This window comes from Stegostoma tigrinum, chromosome 38 (genome assembly GCF_030684315.1).
Source record: "Stegostoma tigrinum isolate sSteTig4 chromosome 38, sSteTig4.hap1, whole genome shotgun sequence".
Classification (NCBI taxonomy): Eukaryota; Metazoa; Chordata; class Chondrichthyes; order Orectolobiformes; family Stegostomatidae; genus Stegostoma; species Stegostoma tigrinum.
In genome coordinates this window covers 3,457,619-3,480,020 of record NC_081391.1, presented here as the reverse complement: position 1 = coordinate 3,480,020, position 22,402 = coordinate 3,457,619, and the positions used below count along the sequence as shown (strand labels likewise).

The 22,402-nt window shown below is 41.0% G+C and overlaps 1 protein-coding gene across 4 annotated transcripts in view; it reads left to right on the top strand.

The window, feature by feature from the left end:
- The window catches only part of txn2 (thioredoxin 2), a 28,118-nt gene extending 6,099 nt beyond the window's left edge, over positions 1 to 22,019 (top strand). For all 4 annotated transcript variants that reach the window (XM_048521263.2, XM_048521262.2, XM_059640449.1 and 1 more), the window contains exons 3-4: positions 15,837 to 15,960; positions 18,475 to 22,019. In XM_048521263.2, coding sequence (XP_048377220.1) covers positions 15,837 to 15,960; positions 18,475 to 18,585 — 235 coding nt within the window. In that variant the 3' untranslated portion in view covers positions 18,586 to 22,019. The remainder of the gene's footprint in view (positions 1 to 15,836; positions 15,961 to 18,474) is intronic.
- The last annotated feature ends 383 nt before the right edge of the window (positions 22,020 to 22,402 follow it).

Here is a 22,402-nt window from a genome sequence, read left to right as displayed (position 1 = left end):
AATTATAATGAGAGGCTGGATAGGCTGGGCCTTTTTTTCACCAGTGTAGGAGGTTGAAGAGTGGTTCGAGTGAAGTTAACTTTTAGAGGAAGCGGTGGATGCAAATACAATTAAAACATTGAAAAGACATTTGGATCAGTACATGAATAAGAGGTGTTTGGAGGGATATGGGCCAAGTGCAGGCAGATGGGACTAGTTCAGTTTGGGATTATGGTCGGTATGGACTGGTTGGACCGAAGGGCCTGTTTCTGTGCTATATGACTGTATGGCTCCAGGGATGGAGGCTTGCAAAAAATTTGAGGTTGCATTCCTTGGATCTAAGAAGCTTTGATGAAGATGTATAATGTTATGAAGGGTTTACATTGAATAAATAGAAACTGGTTTCAAAAGCTAAAGGATTGATGATAAAATGAAGCAGGTTTAATTTTATTTTAAGTTGATTGGCAAAAGAATCAGAGGCAACATGAGAAAAATGTTTATACAAACAATAGTTGTGATTTGGAATGCACTTCATTCCTGAAATTGTGGCAGATACAGATTTGAATGTGGTTAAAAGAAAATTGATGAGAGACTTGTGGGTTCAAATCTCACATCAAAAACTTAAACATTAGAAAGTGGTATTGAAGGAAATCTGCCCATTTCAGGGGCAGTCTTTGAAATCAGTTGTAAAACTAAGACCAATATTTATCCTCAACCAAGATCATTCAGTTAGTGTATCTGGTCATTAGCAACCACCCAAATACAAGTGTGATAATGTGCAAAATTACAGGGTTAATACCTCAGCAGTACTTAATTGACCATAACACTCCTTGGAGTATGCTGAGGGCAGGAAAAGCACAAGGTAAATACAAGTTTTTTTTTGATGTGGGCTCAGAAAGCAGTGGCAGGGCAGGTGAATCGTAGAATCCCTATTGTGTGGAAACATGCCATTTAGCTCAACAAGTCCACACTGATGATCCTCTGATGAGCAGCTCACCCTAACCCTGCACCTCCCATAGCTAATCCAAGTAGCCTATACATCCCTGGACACTACGGGCAATTTAGCAGGGTCAATTTGCCTAACTTGCACATCTCTGGACTGTGGGAAGAAACTGGAGCACCCAGAGGAATGTGCAGACTTCATACAAACAGTTGCCTGAGGTTGGAATTGAGGCCAGGTCCCTGGCGCTGTGAGGCAGCAGTGCTAACTACTGAGCCACCGTGGCTTCCCCAAAAATGACACTTTGGAATTGGATTGAGCAACACCTGCTAGGTAAATGGTGTCCCTTTTCTACTTGTTCCTGTTTTTTTGTGACTCACTTGACAGGAGCAGGGAGCTTTGTCTGAGACAGGGCAGCACAGTGGTTCACTGGTTAGCACTGCAGCCTCACAGCACCAGGGTCCTGGCTTCAATTCCAGCCTCGAGTAACTGTCTGTGTGGCGTTTACACATTCTCCCCGTGTCTGCGTGGGTTTCTGCCGGGTGCTCTGGTTTCATCCCACAGTCCAAAAATGTGCAAGCTAGGTGGATCGGCCATGCTAAATTGCCCGTAGTATTCAGGGGTGTGTGGATTATAGGGGGATGGATCTGAATGGGATGCTCCAAGGGGCGATGTGGACTTGTTGGGCCGAACGGCCTGTTTCCACACTGTAGGGAATCTAATCTAATTTAAAAAACACTGTTATCTGTGCACACAAAGCAAATGCTCTTCTAAAGTAGTAGATTGGTCATGAATTTCCATGTCTTATTTTCCACACCTGTTGTACACAGATTGAGGTGAGTGCTCATTTGTGCTGAGTTTAGTTTTTTTTTAATGTTTTGGGTTTGTACCTCTGAGGCAGAAAGCATGTCTGAACTAATCTGCTTTCCTGCAGCGCAGAAAGAGAGAAGGAGAAAGAGTCCTTTCAGCTGTAAAAGCTGGAATTTGATCCCTGGTCCTCCCCGGGCTATGCTTTCAAAAACTGTTTCTTCCAGGTAATGGCTATGCTGCTCCCAGATTTAACTGAATTTTAACCCTATATGGCATCACCTGAAAACTGTTAACCATGTTGAAAGTCAAACCAAGAACTGCAGAGCCATAGCTAAGGGGCTAAGAAAAGTCTAAATTTTTTCGGAAGTGTAGTAGTCACTGGTAATGTTGGTATTTATTGCCTATCAGTAATTCCCCTTCAAAGAGTGGCTGCGAATTGTTCCAACATAGTGTGCTGTTCAGTGGGGAGACCCAGGTTTCAACCCAATATCAATTCAAGCAATATATTTCTAAGGTGCTGTGAGAATTGGAGAAGAAATTGTAGATGCCAACTGTAATCCTTTGAGACCCAATACCCCTTCGTTCGTAAATGTCCTTGGTTGACTCTTAAACTGATTGTTTTTTCCCACCTGAATCCAGTGAATGCCAACAGATAATTTGACTTTGAGTCTCCCAACCAATCCTGAACTTGGTCTTGGCTTTTCACGCACTATACAAATAGGATATGATATTTTAGAACTGTGAGGTATTATGTAAATGGAATGTTTTATGAAAATTATAGCACTGGTCCCCACTTATTTCCTGTACTCTTTTCCCTGGTGAACTCTCCTTTGTACTCTATTACTCTTTGTGTACCTGTAACACTGAAGAAGTTCTTAACCGCTCAGCATTCCTTTTTACCTTGACAGCTGTTTGTGCTTTCAAAACCAAGCTTGGAAGTATACTAAGTGCAATACTTGGCACTGCACTTCAGTTCCACTCTGGCTTCCTTTCAATGTCATTGTCATAATTAACCTTCTCAATTTTTTGTCCAACTTTCTCCAAAAGAAATTGCAGTGGACTGCAATCCATTTGCTGTGGAATATTTTCTTGGCAATCAAATTGATGAAGTTATATGAGCAAACTGGCATTAAATGTGGCATAGTGCAGTGGGAATGGTGGTTGAGGTGTATTACTGTGTGATTCTGAACTCAAACTGTCATATAGTCCTCAGGACAACCTTATCTGTCAGCCAGTTGTCATGTCTCCTCGTGAGGAATGTGGTTGTAATTATACTGAAATGACCCCTTTTGAGCCTTCCTTTGACTTTACTGGTACAAAATATTCTATCCTTCTGAAGAAAGGGAACATGTGCATTCATGTAATGCTGTTCACAACCTCCAGAACTTCCAGAGGTTCTCCTTCACAGCTGATGGGAGTAGAGTCACAATTGCGTTGTAGAAGATGGTAAGTGTGCACAGGAAAATCCCACAAATAGCAATATTGATAATGAGCAGATAAGCAGATTTTTATAGGAACACTGAGAAGCAGGAATAGGCCATTCATATCTTCGAGATTGCTCTCTCCCCACTCCTTACAATCATGTATGCTTCATAAAGGTCATCTGTCATGCTCTGTACACAAATGGATAAGCTCAACCTGTTCAACTTTTCTACTGAAGGAAAACCCTTCATGCGGGCATGAGTCAATTGAATATTCTCTAAACTGTTTCACATTTATATTCAAATATCTATTTTCAAATAAGGAAAACAAAGTTGTACACAGTACTGTAGATGTGGTCTCACCAAGACTGCAGCTGCGTTAAAACGTCCCTACTTTTATATTTCATTACCCTTTCGGTAAGCATCAACAATCCCTTTTACTTGCTAATCATTTGCACCTACAGATTAACTTTTCACAATTCATATACCAGGACACTCCTGCCAAAGTGAACAAGTTTATATTTTGATTTCCATCTGCCAAACTTTTCCTACTAATTTAAGTGTCTATTTCCGTTTACAGATTCTCTATCTCTTCTCAAATCCTCCTACCAATGTTGTTGTCATTGGGAAATTTAATATACTAAATTCAGCTTCAACGCACCATCTTGTTTGATGACAAAGTGTGAAGCTAGATGAACACAGCAGGCCAAGCAGTATCTCGGGAGCACAAAAGCTGATGTTTCGGGCCTAGACCTTGGCCTGCTGTGTTCATCCAGCTTCACACTTCGTCATTTTGGATTCTCCAGCATCTGCAGTTCCCATTATCTCTGAACACCATCTTGTTTCCTGGCCAACATCTCTGTCTCATGCCTGCTGCAGTGCTCCAGCAAAGCTCAGTGTATGCTGGAAGAACAGTACCTCATTTCCTGCCTTCTGGACTCAATATCAAATTCAGCAGTTTTAGGGCTTGCGGCATCTTCTGCCTTGTCCCCTCGCTCCAGCCTCGTGATCACATGGTCTCCTATTATATGCAACCCATTGCTCGCCACGAATAGTCCCCATTAGTAGCTATTCATTCTGCTAGGCTGATCATTATCCACTCCTTTTTCTGTCCAACTGTTCTTCTCTTTCTTTGAGCTCTATCTGCACTCATTGTTTACTCCTTATCTCCTCCCCCAACCCTGTCTTCTGCAGAAAATCCGTTCCCTAGCTACTGTCAGTTCTCAGAAAGGGCCACTGGACCTGAAATATTAACTCTGATTTCTCTCCACAGATGCTCCAGACCTGCTGAGTTTTTCCAACAATTTCTGTTTTTGTTTCTGATTTCCAGCATCCACAATTCTTTTGGTTTTGATTTAGCTGCTATGTATTTGGTCTGTTTATCCATATTGTTGATATTGGTTGTAAATAGTTGAGGCCCCAGCGCAGATCCCTGTGGCAATTTGCTAACTAAAGCATGCCAAACTGAAAAAAAAAATTTATCCCAATTACTTCCTGTTAACTAACCAATCATTTATCCATCATAATAGGTTACCTGATACATGATGTGCTCTTTTCATGGATAGTAAATTTTGATGTGGCACTTGCCAAGTGCCTTTTGGAAATCCAAATATACCATATCTACTGGTTCAACATTATCCACCTTTGCTTGTTGTTTCTTCAAAAAATTCTGTTAAATTAGCCAAACACAATTTCCCCTTTACAAAGAAAGATATGTCAGCACTCATCAAATTATAATTTTCTAAGTATCCTGCCAATACTGCTAAATCACAGATTCTATCAATTTCCTGATTCTTAATTAGGATACAGTTTTGTGCTTTCTGTATGTCTCTCTTTTCAATGGAAGTTTTACCTCAGTTATCTGCTGGGATCTTCCCAGAATAAGACCATAAGACATAGGAGTGCAAGTAAGGCCATTTGGCCCATCAAGTCCACTCCGCCATTTAAATCATGGCTGATGGGCATTTCAACTCCACTTCCCTGCACTCTTCCCCATAGCCCTCGATTCCTGTGAGATCAAGAATTTGTTGATCTCTGCCTTGAAGGCATCTAACGTCCCGGCCTCTACTGCACTCCGTGGCAATGAATTCCACAAGCCCACCACTCTCTGGCTGAAGAAATGTCGTCTCATTTCCGTTTTAAATTTACCCCCTCTAATTTTAAGGCTGTGCCCACGGGTCCTAGTCTCCGCGCCTAACGGAAACAATTTCCCAGCATCCACCCCTTCTAAGCCATACATTAACTTGTAAGTTTCTATTAGATTTCCCCTCAACCTTCCAAATTCTAATGAGTACTATCCCAGGATCCTTAGCTGTTTATCATACGTTAAATCTACCATTCCAGGGATCGGTCGTGTGAATCTCCACTGGACATGCTCCAGGGCTAGTATGTCCTTCCTGAGGTGTGGGGCCCAAAATTGGACACAGTATTCTAAATGGGGCCTAACCAGAGCTTTATAAAGTCTCAGAAGCACGTCACTACTTTTACATGCCAACCCTCTTGAGATAAATGACAACATTACATTCGCTTTCTTAATCACAGACTCTACCTGCAAGTTAACCTTTAGAGAATCCTGGACCAGCACTCCCAGATCCCTTTGTACTTCTGCTTTGTGAATTTTCTTACCATTTAGAAAATAGTCCATGCCTGTATTCTTTTTTCCAAAGTGTAAAACCTCACATTTGCTCACTTTGAATTTCATCAGCCATTTCCTGGACCACTCTCCTAAACTGTCTAAATCTTTCTGCAGCTTCCCCACCTCCTCAGTACTACCTGCCTGTCCACCTATCTTCGTATCATCGGCAAACTTCGCCAGAATGCACCCAGTGCCTTCTTCAAGATCATTAATATATAAAGTGAACAGCTGCGGCCCCAACACTGAAACCTGCGGGACACCACTTGTCACTGGTTGCCATTCCAAAAAAGAGCCTTTTATCCCAACTCTCTGCATTCTGTCAGACAGCCAATCCTCAATCCAAGCCAGTAGCTCACCTCGAACACCATGGGCCCTCACCTTGCTCAGCAGCCTCCCGTGAGGCACTATATCAAAGGCCTTTTGGAAGTCTAGATAGATAACATCTACTGGGTTTCCCTGGTCTAACATACTTGTTACCTCTTCAAAGAATTCTAACAGGTTTGTCAAGCACAACCTTCCCTTACTAAATCCATGCTGACTTGTTCTAATCTGACCAGGCACTTCCGGGAATTTAGAAATCTCCTACTTGACAATGGATTCTAGAATTTTACCAACTACTGAGGTTAGGCTAATCGGCCTGTAATTTTCCATCTTTTGCCTTGATCCTTTCTTAAACAAGGGGTTACAACAGCAATTTTCCAATCATCTGGGACTTTCCCTGACTCCAGTGACTTTTGAAAGATCACAACCAAAGCCTCCGCTATTTCCTCAGCCACCTCCCTCAGAACTCTAGGATGTAGCCCATCGGGGCCAGGGGATTTATCAATTTTTAGACCTTTTAGCTTTTCTAGCACTTTCTCTTTTGTAATGCCTACCATACTCAACTCTGCCCCCTGACTATTCCCTAATTGTTGGCATACTACTCATGTCTTCCACTGTGAAGACTGACGCAAAGTACTTATTAAGTTCTTCAGCTATTTCCTTATGTCCCGTCACTAGCCTTCCAACATCAATTTGCAGCGGCCCAATGTCTGTTTTTGCCTCTCGTTTGTTTCTTATGTATTGAAAGAAGCTTTTACTATCATTTCTAATATTACTAGCTAGCCTACCTTCATATTTGATCCTCTCCGTCCTTATTTCTCTCTTTGTTATCCTCTGTTTAGAATCTATGGAATTTTACAAGATTTGATTATTTCTGCAGCCATGTCTTTTAATACCTTAGGATAGAGGTCATCTGTCAGACTTTAGATCTAATCATTTTCCTAGTATTTTTTTCCCACGGTGGAGATTTTAAGTACCCCTCTTCCATTTAGCTCTTGATTTTCAAATTTTTTGGGGAATTTCTCAGGCTTTTACTGTGAAGATAAACAGAAAATACCTGTCTTCCACCACTTCCTCATTTTCTAATATCAATCTCAAGACATTCTTTGAGGACCAATACTTGCTTTAGTTTTGTTTCTAATTTAAATACTTGTAGAAGCTCATACTATTTGTTTTATTTTACTAGCTAGCTTTCTCCTGTGCTCTTTCTCTGCTTTAGAAAAAAAAAATTCTAATCATTCTATGCTGGTTCTTAAAATCTGATCATTTGATTTGTGCAGGTTAGTACATTTTTTTTATCAATTTGATATGACCCTGAGCATATTTAGCCATTTAGTTAAGCTTGTTATATCGTCATCCATCTCGTGAGTCTTTCTTTCTCACTGGGATAAGCCTTTGCTGACAATTATAATCTAATTGTCTCTATTTTTGTCACGATCATTGCGGATAAATATTGGTCAGCACACCAAAGAGCATATCCTGCTGTTATCATGGGAGTTTTTTTATGTTTACCTGAGAGAGCAGATACAATCTTGTTTTTTTTAAATTAGTTCATGTAAGGTGGGTGTCAGTGCCACTGACACTGCCAGCATAAATTGCCTATTTCTGATTGATTATTCTGAGAAGCTGGTGCTGAGCCATCTCCTTGAATAAACATTGCTGAAGAAAGAAATGAACTGTCAAAGCTTTTAGCCTTGCATTCATTAGGCCAGAATTGCAAGAAAGTAAAATCTCAAAAAGAATTACAGGTGCTGATTTTTGGGGTCTGATTGGTACACTGCGTGGATAATTTGGACCAAAGTGTCTGTTTCCATGCTGTAGAACTCTCTGGCTCTTTGTTATTGGAGCTATAATCATCCAAGCAGGTGTAGAGTATTCCATCACACCTGACTTGTGCCAGTTAGATGATGGACAAGGTTGGGAAAGACAGCAGGTGAGTTACTTTATTGCAGCTTCTGACCTGTTCTTGTAGCAACAGTATTTGAATGGCTGGTCATAGTTTCTGAAACTCACAAGGGTGTTGATGGTAGGGTATTCAGTAGTGACAATGCCCACTGAATTTTGCAGAGAGGTGGTTAAATTGTTTCCTCTTAAAGTTGGTAATTTTCTGGCACTTAAGTAGCAAGTAACATTCATGACACCCATCACCCCAAGCCTGAATATTGTCTAGGCCACGCCCTCTATGGGTGCAGCCTACTTCATCTGTGGAGTTTGAATGGATGGAGCGCTGCAAGTATCAGTGAGCGTTCCCTGCCTCTGACTTTAGGTTGAAAGGAAGTTCATTGAAGTGGGCTTCCTAATGGTTGGGCTTGAGAAGCAACCCTGAAGAACTCTGAGGTTATTATGTATAAATGTTGCTTGGTACCTCTGTCCTTGGACCTATCCATTACTTGTTGACATTTGATAGTTAGAAGAATGAGATAGTAATTGGTTAGATTAGATTTGTGAACAGGACATATCTGGGTAGTGTTGTAGCCATGCTGGACCTCTTTAACAAAGTTCATACCATTTCAGCAATACAACCAGGATGTTACCAGTGGCCAAAACCTTTGAGTTTGCTGTTTGCAACAGTTTCTTAATGTTATGTTGAATTAATCAAATTGGCTATAATCATGAGTGTAATCTGTGTAAGGGTGACAGATTTTCTTTCCTTTTGTTCCTTTGGAAAAATATAGTGGTTTCATTAATGATGCTAGTTTGGTTTTTTGTTGTAGACTGTAACTAATAGCTGTGATGAGATTTGAACTGTTATCTGGATCAGGATCTGGTTTTCGAGCACAGTAACATTACCTGCAATACATCCATTCCCATGCCTTGTCCTGAATGATGGCACTGTCAACAGTGTCATGCTGCCTCGGTACTATGCTTGTTAGCACAGGTGTGCTCAACTTGAACCAGTGGCCACGTTATGCAATAGTGCAAATGCTACTTAGAGTCACAGCTAATACTATAGCACAGAATACAAGACCTTTGCAATCAGTATTCTTGCAAGAATTCAAGGACACTAGCCATAATTATTATTTACTTTTATGAAAATAAATAACTAGTTCTTATAGACAGCAGGAATATCCTGCCAGCGCTTGCTGATCTGGTTCATTTAGGCTGAATAGCCACTCTGCTGAAGTAGTGGGGATTTACAGATGCTTTTGAGCATTATACCATGAGCATTGCTTTCAGAAGAGGGCAGAGGGATATGTTTTTTTTTAAACTTCCCCCAGCCTGGAGGCTGTATTAATGAAAAAAGGAAGTGCAATATCCCGCTTGGAAAGATTTCAATATTTCCTACCTGTTGTGTTAATGTGAAATATATAGAGTTGTATCTAAGTGAAAGAAAGAGGAAGTTTGAACCTCCTGTGAACAGAAATAAAGGAAGTACTGATCCTTTGTCTTAATTGCTGCTTGTTTTGTGAATGTTTGTGTTCATCCAGATGAGAGATGTTCCTGCAGGGAAACATAATATTTTTCAGCTGTTACCATTGTGCAGTCCCAGTTCAATCGTGCTGTGGGTTAGAAGCTAATGTAAACTCTTTTAAGCTGTACAACAAAGTGGATAAACTCCATCTTTCACAGCAGCTGAACTGCCCTTGAAGTGGAATTACCTGGTGAATGCTAATTAATGTTCGAGTATTTTCAATTTGGTTCTTACTGGGCTGCACTTTCAAAACTGGATTTAATCCATTTTATAACAGTTGTTAAGCTGAGCGCTTTGGTAATACTACCGTTTATTCCCAAACCCTAGTTATCCTTGAAGGTGGTGGTGGTGACCATTGCCTTGAGCCACTGATGTCATTATATTTGTAGGGTCTTGCACAATGCCATTACGGATGGAGTTCCAGAATTTTGATCCAGGGATGACAAAGGAATGACATTATATGCCCATGTCTAAAATGGGGAGAAGGATCTTGAAGACTCATATTCCCATTAGCCGCCTTGTACCTCTAGGTGATGCAATAAATGAGAGATGTTGTCAATAGCAGGAGAGCATGAAGACACACTCACTGTGCAGTGGTTTAGTCTGCATGAGTCACTTTGCAGTGATCCTAGGGTCCAACCCAATACATGGGAAATGTTCCTTTACGTGGGAGAATTACATATCACTCCTACTTACTTAAGGAGGGTGGGAGAGAAAGCAGGGAATTATAGGCAAGTAAGCCAACTGTCTGTCAAGAAATTACTAGAGTATTTATTTCAGGAGTATGGTCTGTTGTCATAGTGGGAAACCTCTTACATCTGAGCAACAGATTCCACGTTTAAGGCTTCTGTCGGGTCCTGATGGCCAAGGAAGGTGAGCTCATAGAGCGACCAAAGAGGTTGAAAATCCACCTGTAAATCCTTCCAACATATGCCAGTGGCAGGCAGCAAGAGCAGGAGAGATTCCTAGTCAAGCCATGTGACGGCAAGGGAGTTGGAGCCTCTACCATCAGTACCAGTGGTGTATGCAAACAAAGTGCATGTTGCCAAAGCAACCTGGACTCCCTGAATGAAGTGTAATGCACCACACTCATAATTTAAGATAGAGTCACTGATGCTTTAAATTTTCAACTGTCTCAAGACAGTTAGCATGGATTTGTAAACAATAGATAAAACTTGCAAGACCTTACTTCTCAAACAAATATCTAATATAATTTCCTGACGACAAATTACCTATAAATTCCCTGTTTTAAGTAGGAGTGACAAAAATAGTGGACAAGGCAATGTCCACAGATACAATTGACATGGATGTCCTGAAACATTTAACACAGCTTCTGCTAAGAAAGTGTTAGCCAAAATTGAAGTTCGTGAAACTGAGAGATTACTGAATCAGTTGAGATTGGCAGGAGGCAGGAGAGGGAGATAATGTAGTCCAATGGGTAGGATGTGATTAATGGTGTCTTGAAGGGATCTCGACTATTTTTATTCCATTACCCAAGTCATTAATAGAAAGCCATGTGTACAACTTTTGACGTAAACATAGCATTGTAAGTGGTGCACAATTTCAAAGTTACTAACAGATTACGTGAACAGGTGGACTCAGTTTCAGTACAGACAGGTGACTTTGGATATTTTTAAATGGTGAAAATCTAGAAGCATTGGGAGGTCTGAAGAATCCCAAGCATCTATAACTGCAGACTATTAAATTGTCAACAGCAGGTACAAAAAAATCAAACGTCTCTTGGAATACTGGCTTTTTATGTCTCATCTGGAGTACAAAGAGGTAAAATTTGATGCTTCTGCTGACCTCACCTGGAATAACTTGGCAGTTCTGGGCACCATATCTTAAAATATATGATTTTTGGAGTGAATGCAGCATACGTTTACCAGAATGATACATGGAATCCAGTTGTGAAACTATAAGGGGGAGATTACATAAATTTGGAATTTATTCCCTGGAATTTAGAATGTAATAGAATAACTTTAAGCTACCCTCTCTTTAACTGTGCATTTATCTACAACATATTTCTGCCATGCATTTCCCTACTCACTCAACTTATCTAAATCACACTGAAGCATCTCTGCATTCTCCTCATAGTCACACTCTCACCCAGCTTTGTGTCATCTGCAACTTGGAGGTATTACATTCTGAATCATTAGTACATATTGTGAATAACTGGGGTCCAAGCATTGATCTGTGTTACCCTCCTAGTCACTGTTTATCGCTCAGTAAAAGTCTGTTTTACTCTGACTGTTTATGTTCTGTTTGCAAACCAGTTTTCTATCCACGTCAATACACTGCTCCCAATTCCGTGTGTTTTAATTTTTACATGCTAATCTCTTAAGACCTTCTCAAAAGCCTTATGAAAGTCCAAATAAACAACATCAAATGGATCCCTCTTATCAACTCTACCAGTTACATCCCTTAAAATTCTAGTAGATTTGTCAAGCATGATTTTCCTTTTCATAAATCCATGCTGACACTGTCCAATCCTGTCACAGTTTTCCAAATGTCTGCTATTAAATCTTTTATAAAGGATTCTAGTGTTTTTCCCCACTAATCATGTCAGTTTAACCGGTCAATTGTTTTCTATCTAACTAATAGAATAGAACATTACAGCACAGTCGAGGCCCTTTGGCCCTCGATGTTGTGCTGACCTGTCATACCGATCTCAAGCCCATCTAACCTACACTATTCCATGTACGTCCATATGCTTGTCCAATGACGACTTAAATGTACCTAAAGTTGGCGAATCTACTACCGTTGCAGGCAAAACGTTTCATTCCCTTACTACTCTCTGATTAAAGAAACCACCTCTGACATCTGTCCGATATCTTTCACCCCTCAATTTAAAGCTATGCCCCCTTGTGCTCGCCGTCACCATCCTAGGAAAAAGGCTCTCCCTATCCACCCTATCTAACCCTCTGATTATTTTATATGTTTCAATTAAGTCACCTCTCAACCTTCTTCTCTCTAATGAAAACAGCCTCAAGTCCGTCAGCCTGTCCTCGTAAGACCTTCCCTCCATACCAGGCAACATCCTAGTAAATCTCCTCTGCACCCTTTCCAAAGCTTCCACATCCTTCTTATAATGTGGTGACCAGAACTGTACACAATACTCCAAGTGCGGCCGCACCAGAGTTTTGTACAGCTTCACCATAACCTCTTGGTTCTGGAACTCGATCCCTCTTTTAATAAAAGCTAAAACACTGTATGCCTTCTTAACAGCCCTGTCAACTTGGGTGGCAACTTTCAAGGATCTGTGTACATGGACACCGAGATCTCTCTGCTCATCTACACTACTAAGAATCTTACCATTAGCCCTGTACTTTGCCTTCTGGTTACTCCTACCAAAGTGCATCACCTCACACTTGTCTGCATTAAACTCCATTTGCCACCTCTCAGCCCAGCTCTGTAGCTTATTTATGTCTCTCTGCAACCTACAGCATCCTTCGTCACTATCCACAACTCCACCTATCTTAGTGTCGTCTGCAAATTTACTAACCCATCCTTCTACGCCCTCATCCAGGTCATTTATAAAAATGACAAACAGCAGTGGACCCAACACCGACCCTTGCGGTACACCACTAGTAACTGGTCTCCAGGATGAACATTTCCCATCAACTACCACCCTCTGTTTTCTTTCAGCAAGCCAATTTCTGATCCAAACTGCTATATCTCCCACAATTCCATTCCTCCGCATTTTGTACAATAGCCTATTGTGGGGAACCTTATCGAACGCCTTGCTGAAATCCATATACGCCACATCAACCGGTTTACTCTCACCTACCTTCTCAAAGAACTCAATAAGGTTTGTGAGGCACGACCTTCCCTTCACAAAACCGTGCTGACTATCCCTAATCAATTTATTCTTTTCTAGATGATTATAAATCCTATCCCTTATAACCTTTTCCAACACTTTACCAACAACTGAGGTAAGGCTCACTGGTCTATAATTACCAGGGTTGTCTCTACTCCCCTTCTTGAACAGGGGAACCACATTTGCTATCCTCCAGTCATCTGGCACTATTCCTGTAGACAATGACAAATTAAAGATCAATGCCAAAGGCTCGGCAATCTCCTCCCTGGCTTCCCAGAGGATCCTAGGTTAAATCCCATCCGGCCCAGGGGACTTATCTATCTTCACCTTCTGAAGGATTTCTAATACCTCTTCCTTATGAACTTCAATCCCACCTAGTCTAGTAGCCTGTATCTCAGTATTCTCCTCGACAACATTGTCGTTTTCTAGAGTGAATACTGTTGAAAAATATTCATTTAGCGCTTCCCCTATCTCATCTGACTCCACACACAACTTACCACTACTATCCTTGATTGGGCCTAATTTTACTTTCGTCATTCTTTTATTCCTTAAATACCTAAAGAAAGCCTTAGGGTTTACCCTGATCCTATCCACCAACAACTTCTCATGTCTCCACCTGTCTCTTCTGAGCTCTCCCTTTTAGGTCTTTCTGGGCTACCTCGTAGCCCTCAAGTGCCCTAACTGAGCCTTCACATCTCATCCTAACATAACCCTTCTTCTTCCTCTTGACCAGAGATTCCACCTCCTTCGTAAACCATGGCTCCCGCACTCTACAGCTTCCTCCCTGCCTGACAGGTACATATTTATCTAGGACACACAAGAGCTTTTCCTTGAATAAGCTCCACATTTCTAATGTGCCCATCCCCTGCAGTTTCCTTCCCTATTCTATGCTCCCTAAATCTTGCCTAATCTCATCGTAATTGCCTTTCCCCCAGCTATAACTCTTGCCCAGTGGTATACATCTATCCCTTTCCATCACTAAAGTAAACGTAACAGAATTGTGATCGCTATCACCAAAGTGCTTACCTACTTCCAAATCTAACACCTGGCCGGGCTCATTACCCAGTACCAAATCTAATGTGGCTTCGCCCCTTGTTGGCCTATCTACATACTGTGTCAGGAAGCCCTCCTGCACACTCTGGACAAAAACTGACCCATCTATAGTACTCGAACTACAGTGTTCCCAGTCAATATCTTTTTTTTATATATAAGCAGGGTTACATTAGCTACCTTGCAATCCATCGGAACTGTTCAAGAATGTGTAGAATCTTGAATGATGTGCACCCATACATTTGCTATTCCTAGGGCATCTTCCTTAAGTATTCTATGATGTAGATTATTGGATTCTGGGGATTTAATGGTCTTTGATCCAATCAGCTTCCCTAATATCAATTTACTCCAGTTCCTCCCTCTCACCAGACCCTTACTGTCATCAGCCTCTGTGTTTGCTAATATTTTTGGGACATAATTCGTGTTCTCCTCTGTAACGACGGAACCAAATCTTGTGACAAATGAGAATTTACACAAAATGCAAAAAGTTCCTGCAAACTGTGACCTAGATGTGATTGGACTCTTGAGAGATTTAATCTCAAAGTGTTACGTCTTACTGGGGTAGCACACTGGAAGTCAAATCACACTTTCTGAAATCATCACAAAAATTAAGGATTCAAAAACATGCAGAGATTGCCCAATTTACCTGTTTTTCCAACCCAGGGATTGACAGAAAGCATTGGCCAGGTTTCTGTACTTAACAAGAATCGGTATTCAACGCAAATAATTAGACTCTGCACAGGTAAACAGTTATGAGGCATCTGCATATAACACTACTAATTAAAACCTTAATCCCCTTATAAACTCCCTTTATAAACATGGGTTGTTGACGGAGGAAAAATGGTAGAACAGTTCAGTGGTTCCTGTTCACAAAGGTTACTGAAATGATCTTGTGCTGGTTAAAGGCTGCTTCTCCGTTATCCTTCTCCAGATGCTTTCACTGGTTTACCAGAGACAGAATGGCTGCTTCACTTAAAAGTCTCTCTGACTTATTAATCAAAAATGTTGCATATTACAGAAAATGCTGAAGGATAGACGAACTGGTTTTCTTCAGGCTTAAAATGGCTTACTGCAGAAAATGGAGTTCCTAAGCTGCTAGTGGCCTGAAGGATTTGCCCTATCTTATTCACAGCCCCAACCTGCTCACGTACCTGAAAGCTAATCGCATAATTGTTAGCAAGCAGGATTAGTGACCAGTTACCAACCATTGCTACTTTTTGCCAAGCAAAACTCCATTTGTACTCAGCCCTTTGACTTCAGTTCGTCTGCAAACATAGCTGTAACCCACACCTATCTAAGCAGTGTTCACAATGAGTATCAAGTTACTACTTTTTAAACCATGCAGCAATCTCTGCAACTGCTGGTTTTAAAACTCTTCACAAAAATAAAAACAAAAAGACGCTCTTTACAAAAATAAATATTATCCTTGTTTCTGTTTGCTCCATCAGTTGGTGCGGCCCTTGCCGCGTTCTTGGACCAAGACTCGAGAAGTTGGTGGCAAAACAGAAAGGGAATGTCATAATGGCAAAGATAGACATAGATGAACACACAGATCTTGCCATGGAGTATCAGGTATGAGCATGTGATCACATTACTGAAAACTGTACAAAAAGATTTGATTGAGATACCTACCCCAACACTTATGAAATATACCCTGAACTAGAACAACAGGGCAATAAATGTATAGGATATAATGTTCCTTGTGAAAACACAGCATTGTTTCTTGAGGCAACACTTCTTCATTTAAAGGATGAATACTGACCCTGTCCCTCCACCATCTTCAACTGATAGATTTTTAGCACTTTCTGACTGATTTCCACATTTCCCCCAGACACAGTGAGTAAATATTCTGGCATGTTTAAATATATATGTACAAGCAAGAGGTCACACTTGGATGAAAGCAAGGATCTTGAAGGGTTGGAATACTGGAGGAGGTTATGGAGATGGGGAATGGTGATTCAGTTTACATCCATGAGAGTATGTTGAATTAGTTGACTGCAAGAACACCCAGGCACTCTCCCAGTATATCATACACGTCTGAATAAAGCCCAATTTAGCGTTTCATGCCAAATTAACACGGAGAAAGAAATCTGTGTATTCATAGCTGAGTATTTTGTGCTCCATTTTGTACAGGCGTTCTTAAACTGTCCTCCCTGTGCTAACTGAACCTTATCTAACCAAAATACACAGCATCTGTGCTTTCACAGTCGGCTGCCCTGAATTGAAGCTCACTGACTCGCCCAGGAGCAGCTAAATGGACCTGTTTAATTTGGGTTCAATCCAGTCTGTTGATTGTGTATCTCACCTACATTCCTGATTGGAGAACGCAGTAAATCTGGAAGAAAATGTTTGACCTGAACTGAATTCCTAGAAGTTGAGGTACAGAGCAAGTCACCAGTGATTGGAAAATGTCGGTTTTATTTTTGTCATGCTGCTGAATTTATGTTTGGGACTGTTGAGGGACCATATGTGCGAGGCTCGGGCTCTCATTGCAGAAAGTCAAGGCATACTTCCTTGATGCTCTACAGCAGTACTTACAGAAACATTGAGACTAGTAGCGATGAGAAAGACATAGAATAGAATAAAACATTACAAAAATTATTTGACCCAACATGCCTTTTGAAGGTTGTCCATTTATTCTCTCTGCTTGTTTATTGCCCTCAGCCCTGCAAACTGTTTTCCAAGTATTTATTCAAATTTCTTCAATCTCCTCCCACCACCCTTTCAGACAGTACTTACAGGCAGATTTTGAAATCCCAAGGATATGTCATAATTACAGAACTTCAGGTTTAAATCGAGGCTATCAGACAAATTTGCAGTGTGCTCAGTAAGCTATGGGAGATTAAAGCAATAGGCCAGTGTGATTTTGTGATGCTCCTGTACCTAAAAATAGTACAGCTGGCACCATAAACACAGATAATCTTTGCTTTCTGCCACCTTCGTTTCTTTGTCTCTCTTTCCCAGCCAAGCAGGAAGCCCATAACGTTTTGACTGATTTTAGGTTAGTGTTCAATCTACTCTCTGTGCTCCTGTGGGGAGCCAAGGGTGAGAGTTCCTTGGGGAAACTGACTCCAGGCAATCTTTGGAGCAACCTGGAAAAGCCCTCTCCATGGCACAACTGGAAACCTGTGCCCTGTTTCATTGGTTGAGTGACCTTGGTGACAGTTTGACTTGAGTTAGAGGTGTGGTTTTCCTGAGGATTTAAAGGCTACAGGTTAGTGCCTTACCCAGGAATGTCAAGTGTCAGCAATTTGCCACTGAGTGAGTGCTGCTTATTGTGATATTGTTCTTTAAGCGAAACATTAAAAACAAAGTCCATCCTTCTGTCCAGATGCTTCAGTGGGTGTATGCACGTACATACCCGCTGACAATTTCCCTCAACAGTAGCAAAACTGGTTGAGCAGAACGTGAGCACAATTGCTGTCATCAGCATTATGTGGTACACCAAATGTCTGTTGCTAGTCATTGCATTTGAAATGTTTTGAAAGATACTAAAATGAAATACAATTCTAGGTTTCTACTATCTCTAGCCATGGTCTAGCGACGTCCCCCTTCCATTTCAGTTATGCTGAGAGACTAGAAATTCAGCAGGTGATCTCCTTGGAACAGAAGAGATTTAAATAAAAATGTACAAAATCATGAAGGATTTTGATTGAACAAATTGGGTGAGTTTCCCCACTGATCAGAGCAAGCAGAGGACACAGATTTAATGTGTCTTTTTCCATGTTGTACATCTCAATGACAAAGGAGCCAGAGGGAATGAGAATTTTTACTACAGTGAATTGTCATGATCTGGACTGCACTGTGTGGTTAGAAGCCCAGTCAATAGGTGACTGAGATTTGACTAAATTTGAAGTGGGGAAGAATTGCAGATTAGAATAGCGACTAATTGGATAGATCTTTCAAACAACTACTGTGGGCATGATTGACTGAATAACCTGCTGTGCTGCATGCTTCCATGATTTCTCACCAAGTTGATAACACTTCTGAGCTGCTTACCAATAAACAACAGCTCTGATCTACATGCAACTTTCAGCTGCATGAATGCAAATGTAAAATTCCTGTGTTTTCCTCAATGATTTGCAGGTGACTGTGGTCCCAACTGTAATTGCCATGAAGGATGGGTGTGCCATGGGCAAATTCTCTGGTGTCAAAAGTGAAGATGAGCTGGAAGTTTTCATCAAGAAACTGCTTTGATATTGACTGGACTGATTGCCTGTAAAGGTTTTATACAAAGGCTGTGGGGTGACTGTCAAGTGATTCTCCATTTTCCAACCAGATGTTCCCTCTCTGTTCTGTAAAGTAAGCCAGAGATGCTATGCCTAACCATCTGTGTGGTTGAGAATTCTGCCTCCATCCACACCAAAAGCTAATAAATCTTGTCATAACTGAGGCTGTTGTCCTCTGTCCTTTTCTGAAATCTTTAGCCACTAGTGCACCCGAGTCACAATGAAACAGAGTCTACTCCGTCCACCCCATGGTGCCCTGCAGACTATAGAACCTCATTGTGACAGTACTGTCGTTACTTCTCCATACTCTGCTCTATCTACAATACTTTAACTTTAGAAGCCAATGCGTGATATTCAATCCACTGCACTCCAACTATTTCCCCCAACTCTCTCTGAACCTTAAGTGCCCTCTCCCCACATCCACTCCCTCAGTATCTCCTGAATATCTGAGAAGTGCTTTGTTCTGTAGCCTACACCAGCATTGCTCTGTGTCTGACCGTGCCTCAGTGTCAGTGTCTCATCCCAGAAAGCTGAGGTTGAGGAGTTCACTGTCGATCACAATCTGTGACCTGATTTGCACTGAGCGCCCTGCACCAAGAAGAAGCTGAGAAAGCAGCTGCAGGGCACGGACACAATGACAAGTCCTGATAGCTGACTATTTGGATTAGCAGCAGGAGCGAGGAAAAATTTCATCTATTTTTAAAAAAACAGAATCACAAAATCAGTTCTAGCTCAGTCATCAGGAGAGTCCCATTAGAGTCAGTGACCTGGATACTTACAAAGCTGTGTTCCTAATCTCTGTCTCCTGCAAAGAGAGCAATTGAAACACATCCTGCAGTTTCTTTGGATAATTTTACTTGTATATCTGCTGTTTTCTTTCGTCTGGTCTGGGAATGGGTCAACAAGCAGTCACTGAGTGTTGCTTAAAATTAATTTCTGAATTCTGTGTCAATCGTGGTAAGCTCTGCTGCTCAATACTGCCTGACAAATTCGTAAGAAATTGGGGTTTGACAAAGGTATGCTAATGAAGACAGAATATTAGAATTATGATTATAAGGACTGCAGAAAAGCTTTTTATTGGTGGTCTTGCTTCATGGACAATTGTAATAAACTTATTTTCTATGTCCACTTTCCTAACCTGCCCAAAAAGCTGTGGCCTCTGGCATGTGCAGTGCCACTTTTCTGTCTGTTGTGTATGAAGGAGAAGTGAAACTTGGCAGGAGAAGAAGGTTGCCCTCCCCTTGTCCATTGTTAGTCTGGCAGGTTTCCCAGGTGGTTACGCTCAAGTAGTTTGTGGTTTGAGAGAACTGAAAAACAAAGATTGTGTCCTTACTCCCTGGCACAGTGGATGCATGAATCAATTTACAGGGGATACAGGAAGCAGTACTAGACCAGCAGGATTGGTGATCTCCAGTTCATTCCTTCCTCTGTTCACTTGGATAGAGCCACAACTTAGTGAGCCTTTATCCCTGAGATAGGAGGAGAATAGATAATGACTTGCTGTCCTGTAGCACATACTTAAATAGCCTGATGGATACTTAGTCTGAGCCCTGTGAGGAATGGCCATGTGAACAATGCTTCAGGAGACAGCTTAACCTGAAAATGTATCTTTTAATTGCTGTGTTGTCAGCATAAATTAATCTCCCAGTACTGGCCATCCGCAAGCACATTAAATCAAATTGTGACTGGCACATTAAAGCAGTATGCAATCCTGAAGTATGTCCAGTGCAATGAAACTAGATGTGTGGAGTATTTTGGTGGAACCAACTGGTTTCTAAATGCGGAGTTGGGTGAAGTTGAAACAACCTTTTGAAAAATGATATAAACGTCAAAATTTGTAAAAGTCAATGGTGCTTAAAGCAGAAGTAGCACACATCAGCCCCTGGTTCCATTGTTTCCCTTTGCACTTTGTTCAGCTGGTTCTGCCCCTCTCCTCAGCTCAGTTGATAAAGGAGCAGTCTGATGATTTCGTTTGTTTCTCTCTGCAGGAGCAAACAGCGAGTGATCATAACTACATCCTGCCACACAGTGCTTTATTAATGGAGTATTCTCCTGTTGTACTGTACAATGTAAATAATGGAATATAATCCATCTTGTCAACAAAACTTTATCTGAAATAATGATTCAGAACTCCTCCTGAATAAACAGCATGTGTTTAAGGAAGCTGAGAGCCAGCCACATATTCACTTTAAGGGAGCTTTCTGCCAGAGTCTGAAATCAAAATAGTGTTCAAACCTGGTCTATGAATGTATGGTGTGCCACATATTAGTTAACATAGCTTACTGTAACATACTAAAATCAAACTTATGAAATGTTGGTGGACTGAGACCTTCACTATGTATCTAGCTGGATGGAATTCACTGAGTATAATTTTTAATACAGTATTGAAATATTTTGCAAGTTAGGAAAAGTCCTTGGGTTTAAATATCTTAGCTGATCTCTGGAATAGCAAAAATGATGTAGTAAACTGACCTTGGCAACCCGAGCCAAACAATGAGGATGAAGTGGGGGGAAATGGGCCAGGATTCCACTTAATTTGTTAGTGACCTTTTTGTTGAATAATGGAGTGAATCAAGGGACGAATCTGGCTTGACTGCATAATGTTCTATTGTAGGTCTAAACCTTTTGGTTTGCCTGATCTCCAGTGCTTTGAATGAAATGTACTGATTTTTGTACATGTATAATTGAGCTTCAAACAGATATGATTGTGAGGAACAGATGCCTCTGGTTCAAGTTCAGTTAAGGGAAGATCCAGGAGTCAATAATGGACAGGGACAGAAGTCAGTTTTTGATAATCCCCATGGTCACCTCCTGAGGTGGGGGGGGAGCTGGAGTGACTGTATTTTCAGTGTTTGAATTTAACTCCTGTTCAATTAATCCCAAATGTTCCATCAAATTAACTGAAGGACAGAATTCCGTTCCTTTGTATCTGATCATTTTGCTAACAGGTGTCTCAGCTCCAGTGTTTGAAAATGCAGTGTCTTCTCTAGTCTAGTTTTGGTTGCTTTTCTTCTTGATGATCTGGTAGTCACCAGGTTTAACTTGTGAATTTTAGACCTTCCTATCACCTGTTTCCGACGATCAAGTACGTTGCAGATCCTTTCCAATAGTGCTGTCATCCTTCAAATATTATTTCCCGAAGGCTGACATCCACTTCTTCAATACACTGGCTCAGACTTTTGTCACCAGTAGAAGATGGCCTTCTGCCTCACTCTCTGTTGATGCAGAGCTTGGGGGTGGGTTTGAGGATTTAAGGATTTTAATCATTAAACTGAGCTTATTTACTGGTGATTTGCATACTGCTCACTTTGTAACTAAATTCCACATTGAATTTTTTTGAAATGTTAAACTTTGCCACCAATGAAACAGATATATAATGAATAAACTTTCACAGCAAATTAATTGTTCCCTTGTTGTGATGTCCTTTCATCCTCATTTTCCTGTCGTGTTAAGGACTTGATTATCTGATCTAAGCCTGGATGAAGATGGTGGTCCTTAGGCTTTGTAGCTGTGGATTAGCAGGGGAAAACCATTGGATGAAATCCAGATCAACAATAATTTATATTTATATTGCACATAAACAATATATTCCAAGACAAGGGCAACAAATATATGGGGATAATGCCATCCTGACTTGGAAATGTATCACCACTTTTTCACTGTCATTGGGTCAAAACTCTAGTGCTACCTCCATCATGACATTGTGGGCCTACCTACACCAAATGGATTGCAGCAGCTCAAGGAGGCCGCCCATCACCATAACCTCAAGGGCAGTTATGAATCAG